At 44.7% G+C, this 10,869-nt stretch overlaps 3 protein-coding genes across 3 annotated transcripts; 2 read left to right on the top strand and 1 right to left on the bottom strand.

Moving 5' to 3' along the window:
• Window positions 1–501: 501 nt before the first annotated feature.
• AK88_02446 (uncharacterized protein) lies at window positions 502–1,118 on the top strand (the record flags this gene model as incomplete). Its single annotated transcript, XM_012480071.1, has 2 exons — window positions 502–793; window positions 1,063–1,118. The coding sequence occupies 2 exons, from the start codon at window positions 502–504 to the stop codon at window positions 1,116–1,118; spliced, it is 348 nt and encodes a 115-aa protein (XP_012335494.1).
• A 766-nt stretch (window positions 1,119–1,884) lies between these two features.
• Window positions 1,885–3,249, top strand: AK88_02445 (uncharacterized protein; the record flags this gene model as incomplete). Its single annotated transcript, XM_012480070.1, has 4 exons — window positions 1,885–2,225; window positions 2,423–2,696; window positions 2,810–3,085; window positions 3,196–3,249. The coding sequence occupies 4 exons, from the start codon at window positions 1,885–1,887 to the stop codon at window positions 3,247–3,249; spliced, it is 945 nt and encodes a 314-aa protein (XP_012335493.1).
• Window positions 3,250–3,644: 395 nt separating this feature from the next.
• On the bottom strand, window positions 3,645–9,742 carry AK88_02444 (serine/threonine protein kinase; the record flags this gene model as incomplete). The annotated part of the gene is made up of 5 exons (XM_012480069.1): window positions 3,645–3,719; window positions 3,895–3,978; window positions 4,171–4,262; window positions 4,393–4,548; window positions 4,651–9,742. 5 exons carry the CDS (start codon window positions 9,740–9,742, stop codon window positions 3,645–3,647), a joined length of 5,499 nt encoding a protein of 1,832 aa, XP_012335492.1.
• Window positions 9,743–10,869: the final 1,127 nt, after the last annotated feature.

The raw sequence follows: 10,869 nt of genomic DNA, 5'->3' as shown, positions 1-10,869 counted from the left end.
AAAAAAAAAAAAACAGTCTCAAACGATGTTCATCAACACGATTTATTGTTAAAAACAACTCTGCGGGATATAAAACAATACCGCTGCAAAAGGGGATTTTTTTTTTTTTATGCGTACCCTTGGCCAACCCAAGGGGGTAAAAATGCGAAGGCTTTAAGGGAAAAAAAAGTGGGATGCAGAAAATGAAATGCTCGCTCCCTTGTTTTCCTTTCCCACTGTCACTCGTACGCATCCTGGATGGTCAGCGATAAGAAGCGACTCTCCTGGCCAGCGGCGAGAGGGTGTTTATGTGTATGTGAGCAGGTATATAACATCACTGTACATATATATATGTATAATATATATATATGTATATAAAGAGTAGCATACGTCCCTAGCGGTGCTGAAGAAATAATTGTACCAGAGAAAGGACATTCCTTTGCTCACACGCAACGTCATTGCGTAGAGCCACGGAAAAAAGGCGTTGTTTTTTTTCGCCCCCCCCCCCTTGCGTGCAACAAAATGTGGCCCGTTGTCATCCTCCTCTTCGGGGGAGGCATCCTGTTCGCCAAGAAAGGAATGAACTACTTGAAAAATCAGAAAATAAATCCCAGCAGTACAAATTTTTTTCCCTCCTCTGGTTTTAACAGAGGCTTAGGGAGCCTTTTTTTAAAAAATGACATGAGGGGATTTGAAAGAAATATGTCCAAGTCGGAGGCGTACAAAATATTGAATATCAACCCTACTACCAATCGGGAACGAATTAGGGAAGTCCACAAACAGCTGATGCTGAAAAATCACCCGGACAACGGGGGTAAGGCGGTAAAGCGGCAAAGCGGCGCAACCCAGGCGTTGTTGCTCACGTGCTAATTGGTGGTTTGGCTGTCTGAAAAAAAAAAAAGTGCTCCATATGTGCATTGCCAACTATCCTTTTCCATTGGTGTATCGTTTGTGAGCAGAGGAATCACGTGTATTGTTTCAACTGCGTGTAGGTATGTACGTCTACACATAATTACGCACACATGCATTTTTTTTTTTTTTTTTTTTTTTTTGTTTTTCCCTGGTTGCCTTTCCAACCTGCAGGCTCCACCTACATTGCGGCCAAAGTCAACGAAGCGAAGGACGTGTTGCTAAAGTAGCGCTGGGGGGGAGAACGCATGGCGCGCAGCCCTCAAGATATTCAAGTGATTCACACAAGTCAGGATATGTTCCCCACCGGGGGAGAAGCCACTGAAGGATTCATGCACAGCCTTTAATGTGAAGATTTGCTTACCCGTTGCTTCCCCTCCAGGGTGCACCTTTTTATTAGCTTGCTCTTTTTTTCTTTTTTTTTTTTTTTTTTCCTTTTGAACATGTTTTTCTTCGCGGCGCGCAAGAAGACACGAATGGGTGGGGGAAGGATGGAGCAAGGATTCTACACTAACGGAGTGTCATATGGTAGATGCACCCTTCCCCTTCCCATATGTGGAAGTAGCCGCCCTAGTAGGACAGTGGAAAACCCAAAGGAGTTTTTTTGATGTACTGCTAATTTTGGTGGGGATGAAATATGTATAAAAAAAAAAAAAAAAAAAAAAAATTCTCTGCTTGATGGAAAATATGTAGAGTGTCCATATCTCTTCCCCGTCTAACATTCCATTTTGCGAGAATTTTTTTTGTTTTTTTTTTGTTTTTTTTTTTTTTCTTACCACTTACCGCGATTCGTTTGAAACTTATTTGTAATTCTTTAATGCTTTAATGCTTTTCCGCTAGCATTTTTTTTTGTGTGTGTGTCGCCCGCTGGGCCAATGGTTTTTTTTTATCATCGGTGTGAATGCCAGCTGAGTAGGAACAGTTTGGTTATGAACCGGCCTATGACAGTCGGGGTGAAAGTAAATTGCTACCTGTTTGTGAAAGGCACCCCGCATGATGCACGGGCTGTACTCGAAAAATCTGACCGAAGAGAACATTGATGAGGTGATTCAGTCCGAGAGAGAGATCAACGCAAAACTGACACTTGAAAATGAAAAGATAAAGGGAAGAAATGGAGAGATACAACAGCGACTGTTGAGTTTCATTCAGGACAACTTTATCTTTGAAAGTAACTCAACGGAGGATGTGAAAAAGTACAATGGTGTCTTACTCGCCCTGATTGATTATATGGATCGTCTGAAAATGGTGGACTCGTACATGCGCAAGGAGACGGATGGACTCCTGGAGGAGTTTTTCCGTTGCATTAAGGAGGCCATTGTAAAGGAGAGCAATTTGTGGTAGGTTGCATGGCCCAAATTTTAGGGTTATTCATTTGGTGACTTCCTCCTCAAATTGTGTTGCTTGATGAGGCAAATGAGATAGGCGATTGGGCACTGCACACATATAGGAGCTGTTTTAGCGTCGCACGCAACACACACATGCATACATGCACACATATATACGTGTAAAAACGATCGTTGTTACTCTCCTGAAGCTACCTCATCAGGGAAGACATGAATCAGCTGAAAATCAGCGGACAGGAAGAGGCGATTCGGAAGCACGTGCTAGCGTTGAGGAAGTTGTATGAGCATAACAGTGTGCTCCGTGCACAAGTCTCGCTCTTCAACTCATTTAAACTGAAGGACGAAAATTTAATACACGTAGATTTCGAGCAGTTGCAAATCAGGTACAAGAATTTGAAAAGCAAGGGGAGTTGTCTGGAGAAAAAAATACAAAACCTGAATCAAAAAATAAAACGATCCACGGAGGTAAGAGGGCGCTGGGGGTGTACCAAGTTTGAAGTACAAGCGTGAATAAATTTAACCATGCCATGTCGCATGGCATACCCTGTTTTTTTTCGCCCCCCTTCTGTGACCCGTAGAAAAAGCTGCACTACGACGAAAAAAAACTCTACCTGGAAAAGATGCTGGAGGACAAGCAGGTGGCGCTGGAAGAATCGCAACGTGCCATATGTACAAAAAAAAAACTTGTGAATGAACTGAAAAGGAAAAAAGAAGAATCTATTAAAAAGTACAGCGAGGTGGAAACAAGCGTCATTACCAAAAATGTATTCGAAGAATTTCAGGAGAAAAAAATACAGTTGGACAGATTGAAGGAAAAGGTAGGTTTTGCAAATAGAAGTGAAAATGTGTGGAATGTAATTTCTCCTCCAAGAAGCTATGCACTGTCGGAGATTACTTCTGAATGGGGGAGCTTCAACTAGGAGCCTATTCATCACTCCACCTTTTTTTCGTTCGCGCACCGCAGCTGGAAGAGGTGAAGGAAACGTATGAGCGCTTGCAAAAGGCTCACGAGGAGTAAAATGGCCAGCAGCAGGACACATACACGCCACACATATATGTTCCAGAGAAGCGGAAAAGAACATCTCCGCTTGCAATGCAAAAGGACATGCCTCGATCGTTTCGCTTCACCGTTCTTCGCCTTTTCGCTAAGCACCCCATCTGTTGGACACCCTTACTTATTGTGCCAATTCTCCATTCCCGTTTTAAGGGCAATTGAGAGAGTTAAAATTTAAAACAAAGTTCTTTTTACACGAAAAAAAAAAAAAATAAATAAATAAATAAAAAAGGCCAAACAAATAGTGTGCGTATGTATGCACAACGTGTTGCGTAGGAACACGCAAGTTGTTGTTCTCATTGGAACGAACAATGTCGTGGTGTTCCAATTTTTTTTTTTTTTTCTTTTTTGTACTTCATTTAAAAATTCAAATTTTTTTGAAACCACGCATGATTCTTGAGGTCACTAAAGCAGTGTCTTCTTTTCGAGCACAGCTGAGCAGGGGAAGGAATAATTTATCGTCGGTGGGGCGGCAACATAAAAGTGTACTCCGTAAAAGTATACACCGCAGTGTACACCGCAAAAGGGTAGACCTGCGTGGGATTTATGTCACCCCCTCATGGGATGGCTGCCTGCCATGGGGCCGGGCGCTCGCTCCGAGAGCCCTACTTCGTAACAAAAGTTCTTCAACTCGAAGGAAACAAAGTGCGGGAAGAAAAAGTCGGTGTTATATATCCGTTCGGTTATGTCTTCCTGTGGGGAGAAATCGATGGTAAAAAAAAAAAAAAAAAAAGGGTCAGCGTCTAACTGCTCTCGCGAAGGGGGAAGTTAGACAAAGATGACGCCCCGTTGGAAGTGTTCTTATGTTGGACTGGCATAGGTAGATAAACGCTACACACATGAACAGGTGAGATGAACCACCAGGGGGAGAATTTTGTCACTTACAAATTTGCTTGAATAATAGGTGTTGTATTTGGTACACATTTCATATATGAGGACGGCGAGGCAAAGGAAGTCAAACTGATAGTCCTTCTCGGCTGCGGAGATGGAGGGGTGCAGTTATTTGTGGCGTGGAAGCGGGTGGCCGCCTATTGTTGAGGGTGGCATTGTGTTGCCGCGTGTGGTGACGTGTGGCGGCGTGTGGCGGCGTGTGGCGGCGCTCCTTACTTGCATCCATGTTGGCAAAGTCAAAGTTGAAGACCTTAACGATTCCGTGCTTGTAGACGTCAAAGTACTTGTTCACGTTTTTTTTTCTTTCGTGTAGGATTTGCAGGAGCTCCTCCCGGGTGTTCTTCTGGAGGATGATTATGTTGGAGAGGAGGCCTGCGGTGGAGGAGCGTACAAGCGTAGCGGTGTAGAGGTGCACACGTGTGGCAGGTGCGACGAAGCCAGCGCTTGGCAACGTCCGCTTCCCTCCCCCCTTACCGTGAAAGAAGATAAAGTTGGCATGCATATACTCGAGCAGGTCCACAATTTGGTATGCGTAGGACGCGATGATGTTTTCCTCGAGGGGCGCACTTTGAGACTTCAAAACATTCCCATGCACATGCTCAAAGAGTAAATACAATTTGTTCTTATCAGCTGTTTTCCCTTCATAAGATAAAATGTTCATGTGCCTGAGTCTTTTGTGGAACAAAATATTATTGGCTACGGTATCATTGCTATCCCCCCTGTTCAGGTAAAACGAATCGACGATGCTCACAAGGAAGGAAGCCTTATCATGTCTCAATTTACACCTATATAATTTCCACAGGCCAAAATTACACACATGGTGATCTGAAATTACAAACTGCTGTGTGTCAATGGTTAAGTTGTCGTTGTAGTTCACCGTGTTGACGCAGAGGTTGGAGATGTCGCTGCTTTTGTTCTTCATTACAAAATCATTCATGCAAGTTTTTTTATCTGAGTTGTTGCTTATTCTTTCTAGCAGCATTGAAATGTTATTGCTGAGGGATATGTGTCTGTCCTTATTGTAAGCGAAGTTCCTAATTGGCCTGTCGCCCTCGGTGGGCAGCAAGCTCAGGTTGAGATTTTCCCGGCTCGCATACGTCTCATTCGGGTACTTCTCATGCGCGTATTTATCGTTTGACGCGTCTTCCTTCTCCCTGTTGAGGAAGGGATTTCCGCCAAGCAGTTTTCCACTTAGTAGTTCTCCCCCCATATAACCGTCCGCCGCGTCCCCGAGGCTATACCTGTTCATTCCACTTCTGTGGGCCACGCTGTCCTGGGCATTTTTCTCATTAGGGAAGTAGATCTGATCAGGGTAGCTACTAAGGTAGCTATTAAATTTGACGTTTCCACTTTTCAGCGTGCATTCCTTCGGTTCGTTTGTGTGGTGGAAAAGCTCACTCCTCCTGTGCAGCAAGTCCTTGCCATCACCGTATCTCTCGAAGGGAGTGAGTTCGGCCAGGCCGCCTAGATACGCGTTTTTCTCCCTAAACGGGGCTATGCTGTTCTTCAGCAGGTTGCCATTACCGCTGGGGGTGTTGTGCGGCTGGTTGGGGACATGCCCATGGTTGAATCTACCCAAGTGGTTGCTTGACACGTGGTTATTGCTACTCAGCTGGTTGTTCACGCCCTCGCCCAGCTTCGGTCTCCCCACAGCTTCGAGCGCCTTCAATTTTGTCTGGCCCATCCCCTCTGCGTTGGGCTGCTTCCCCAAGGGTTTAAAGGGGAGCGGGGGGAGTTGTTTGTGCAGTGGCTGCTTGGCGAAGCTGAAGTTGTGCGCACCGCTTGGATTGAAGGGTTTCTTATTTGTGTAGTTGGGTAGGGGGTTGTTCCCATCACGGCCCAGGGCATCCCTCGGGGTGTACCTCCCCATGGTGTTTAACAAATTGGAGTACCTGTTTTGTTGCTCGTTGAGAATTCCCAGAAAGGCCTTTGCGCCTGTGGTACCCACGTTATTGTGGTTTCCCCCCCAGTTGCCACCTGCATTAAAAACACCACTTTCACAATCTCTGTTTCCACTTTGCATGTTTTTCTTCGAATCGTTGTTGAAGAGAGTCATTAGGTTTGCTCCCTCAGTATCGTTCCCTACCTGGTTGAAATTTGTGGAAAAATTTACGTTTGAGGTTGGCACCATTACATTTGGGGTAGACTCATACTTCCATGGGGGGTGATTAATTGGTTTAAGAATATTCTCATTCATTTTGTTTTCGTCCTGTTCATTCTGCAAGTCCATGTAAGACTTTGTCCTTGTGAAGTGGTTGTACTTTGTGGTGATGGAAGTTTCGTTTTGTTGCTTCGTGAAGTTGTGCAACCCTCCTCCTATCCAATGCTGGTTCGAAGTAACACTGGTGGGATGGTCATTCATCGTGTTCGTCTTAAGAGTAGAATGGTAATTGGTATGTAAAAGGTTGGTAGGTTTGCTTAGCATCCTTTGTGGGTTGTAGTGTGAATTATTATTTATGGGTTCCTTGGTGGGTTCATCACGGATGGGTACTTTCCCTGTTGGACAGTTGGCTTCACCAAAATTGGTGTAGTTTTTCTTTTCACTGAGGAATTGGAAGTTGGACTTGGGAAATAAATTATCGTTATCGTTCTTGTTTATGCAGATGGCTCCTACATGTTCGTCTTCTCGGCGGTGTTCGGTGTGATTCCTCATGTTATCGCCTTCTCTGAAGACGTCCCGGTTGTTACCCGATAGGGCGTACTGGCGGGTCCTTAACGTTGGATCGTCGTAGGGCTCAAACAGAGTCCTCGCACTTTTGTCACAGTAGGGGCGACGGATAAAGTCTTTATCATCCTTATAGGTTAAGTTTTTATTTTGCCGAGTGGATCCATCAAGCTGGGCATTCCTGTCTCGGTCTAACATGTGCATATGAGAAGGACCCTCATTCCTCACAAAGGGGGACTTATTAATTTCATTTAGGAGACCATTTCTCTTGTCCGATTGGAAAATATTTTCCATGTTGAAAAGGTTGTTGCTCGGTTTTGTAACATCTTCCTGGAGGTACCTGTTCGTCTGTTTCGTCGCTTCGTTTATTGGGTTCTTATTGAAAAGAGATCCCTCCTCGTAATTGTCGCCACTCTTCGCGTGCGTTTTGAAAATGTTCATGCTATTAATGTTTGAGAAGGCGTCTCCTCCATGTTGCGTAGCGACACGGTAACGAATATCCGACTCGTTCCTTCCACCCCCTTCGGACGGTCTAAACACATTTTCACTGCCATGGTGAGTGTTATTTTCGAACTTCTTGAGGTAGTCCAACTGGTCGATTTGTCTTCCAAAAGTTTTTTCACCCAGATAGTTAGAAGTCCTGTTCTCCACCAAGTCTATCAACGGAGGAGGCTTATTCTCCTGGTTGTGGTGTAAGTCCGTCATGGTGTGAAGTCTCGTGTTGTTTGTAAATGCACCGCGGGGGGTGCCTCCTCTGTGCTTGAAGTTGTCGTCATACAGCTTTATACTGTTTTTATCTCTATCTCTTAATGCGTGGATGGAATTTCTATTTGGTTCTAATCTTGGGAATGGGTTCTGGGCGACCTCTCGCTCCGCGTTGTGCTGTTGGTAGCGGCTGTTCTCATCGTTGCGCCTCATGTCCTGTGGCTGCTTGTCCACTCCATATTTTTCTACTCCAAAGCGGTCCCCGCCGAAGCGATCCACTCCGAAGCGGTCCCCCCCGAACCTCTCTCCATAAAAATCTTCGTCAACGGGAACCACATCACTTTTGAAGTGGTGCCTGTTCATTATGCCGGGGGTCTCATTCAGCTTCTCGGGTGTATTAAAATCTTCGTACGCATTGTTGTGCGCACTTACCCTGTTTTGCAGGCCTTCCCCTAGTATGTCGTTCTGCCCCTGGTGTGCATGGTTCCCATTTGTCATGTGGTTCAAATCGGCAAGGGAACTCGTGTTGAGGTAATTATTGTCGTGTGCAGGAAGACTTTCGTACAGGTCGTCACTGAAGCTAAAATTGTACTTTGGGTTAGGGTTAGTTACGATTATGTTTTTCAATAGGTTGATTTTTTTTTCTCTTTTTTTTTCTTCCTCGTCCTTTTCTTTATTGCATAGGGAGGAGCAGTTGGGGTACAGCAGGGGGGCACTCCCCCCATTTGCGACATTGCCCACATTGTTACCGTTGCTGGGGTTAGCAGCGTTAGCAGCGTTAGCGGCGTTGGCATGGTTAGAAGCGTTGGCGGCCTTGGAAAGGTAGCCCCCGTTTTGACTGAAGCCATACAACACATTATGCTGGGGAGTGTAATTGGGGCTAGCATTCGCGTGGTTGCCAGTTCTGTCCTCACTCGGGAGGTAATTCCTCACATGTGCGTCGTTTATATACTTGTTGGCTCCTTTGAAGACTTCCCCCCCTGTGACTTGGTTTTTTGCGTGGCCCCAATTGAATTTGAAATTATCATCCTGGTTATCCTTCCCTGTGTACTTTTTAATAATGTCGTCAATGCCTGATGGTTTATGTTTACCAAACATGGATGGGTTCAGTTGATTGCCTATGTGATTCTCGTGATAGTTGCCTCCTCCTTCATATTTTTCATAGTTGATATTATCCCTGTTGGGGAAGGGACGTACATTCATGTCTTTCCACTGGCTCGAATTTTTCTTAAAGTTATTATAGAGTGCGTTCATGTTAAATTGTGTTCCATAAGGAGGAGAATTTGTCTTCCCTACGTTGTCATATAGGTCAGCTTTGTTTTTTTGATTGGCCCCTACTGGTGAAGAGATGGGAGGTGCAATCGGAGGAGCTGTGTTTCCGTAAGGATAACTGTTGGGGGGTTCCCATTTGTTCTTGAGCTGGTCATATTTATCTTCTAACATTTGGTTGTTATGTTTGTACTGATGAGGGTGAAGGGTACCTGGGTTCATATTTATATTTGGACTTTGCGTCTCCAGGTTGTTGCTAACCCTATTTGGGGTTAGGAAGCCCATATCATTATTGAACATGTGGTGGTGGTAGGGCCCGGGTGCCCAATTGTCCCGGTTGACTCTGGCGTAGTCCTGGTGGGACCTTGCGTGGTCTGGATTCACATCGTCCTTTTTGAGTTGAAACATTCGATGATCTAGCACGTGGCCGTTAGGATGGCTTCCCATTTTGCCTCCTGAAATATTGCTTGCAGGATTTATGCTTGAACTGTAATTTTCATCATCCTCCACAATTTTAATATTGTTAAAATTGTAATTTCTAGGGTTCATATCACTGGCATGATTGTAGGTGAGGTTACTGTACCTGCCATTATATGCATCGTTATTAAGATGAAAAATTCCTTCGTTGTTTGTTTTTGCGTTCTTTTGTCCCATCTTTGGAGAATTATTTTCCCGTGAGTTATTTGCATTTAGGTAGGAGGAGTTGTGTTGAGGAAGATTTGTTCTTTTAAAATGGGATGTGTTTCCCCCTACGAGGTATCGCTGGCTATGCGTGTAATCCTCGAAAGGACGATTAAAGCGGTCGGCGCAGTGGGGGGGACGAATCTGATTAACTCCACTAACTTGTTCGCGCTCGACGTTGAAGTGGTTAGTGTACGTGTTGTCCACATGCTGCTGAGGCATATCTCCTCTTGTGCAAAAATACATTTTTATCTTTCACTCTCTCGCTTTCTTCATCCTTCCGAAAGGTGCGGGATGGACAATCAGGGGGGGGGGGGTTACTTTGCAAATGTGTGAACATGTGCAAGTGGGCACATGCGCAAGAGGGGGGTGGCGGTTAAAAAGACACATAAAAAAAGAATGAAAAGAATGGAGTGGACATATGCAAATGGGGCGTTGCAGCAGGTGACTGCAAAATGGTAGCTGCCAAATGGGGTGACTGTCAAGACTCCATGGAAGACGTGGAAAGGCAAAATGGGAAAATGACCCAAATAAATAGAAGAGACAGAAAAATACACTTGGAGCGAGTACCAATCTGAGGAAGGGGAGGTTTTCCCCGTTTCATGTCGGTGGTGACGACTTTCAAAAATGAGCATACATGTTACAGGTGTGTGTGTGTGTGTAACGCCAGAAGGGGATTCATTTGGGGACGGGGGAGATTAAGAAGGTATGTGTAAATAAATAGGTAGGAAGACATATATGTGTACGTTAAAAAGGAGCTTGTTGATTGGGGCGATTAAAAAATGGGTTTTCCATTCTGCCTCATTTGAGCCTGGTCCGCCTGCGTGTTGTGCGTCTAAGTTGCGCACGCGTGTGTGAGCACAGAGAGGTAGACGCATGCACAGGTGAGTGAATATGCTCCAGATTTGCCTCAGATAAAAGGGAAGTTAAGCAGTTACACATGCAGGCATACAGGAAAATCTTCACATGCACACTTAGTGGGCCGCGGGTACGTAGGTGGACACACAGGAGCCCAGCGAATAAGGCACGCGAAGGGGCCGAAAGCCGGCCTTGGACGAGCAAATACAATTAAATCTCAAATAGGTCAGGAGGATCATAATAAAAGTGTGCGTCAAACTCAGGGCAAAGGAACATACGAGCTAGCAAGTGGAAGCCAGCAAGTCATTGTGTATGCGCCGTGGGTGATGTACATATATAGCTATTTCACCTGGAGAGCGTGGAAACGTATGTGAACATATTTTGTCACACAAAATTAAAGGGGAATAACGCACGCAAATGTATTCTTGCGAAGTGCTAAAAAAAAATTAAAAATTAGCAATACCAAACAAATATCCCTTTTTTTTTTTTTTTTTTTTTTTTTTTTTTTTTTTTTT

The sequence above is a fragment of the Plasmodium fragile genome (assembly GCF_000956335.1).
Source record: "Plasmodium fragile strain nilgiri unplaced genomic scaffold supercont1.24, whole genome shotgun sequence".
NCBI classification, from domain to species: Eukaryota; Apicomplexa; class Aconoidasida; order Haemosporida; family Plasmodiidae; genus Plasmodium; species Plasmodium fragile.
Note: the sequence above shows the minus strand (reverse complement) of the source record. Positions and strands in the feature narration are given on the sequence as shown.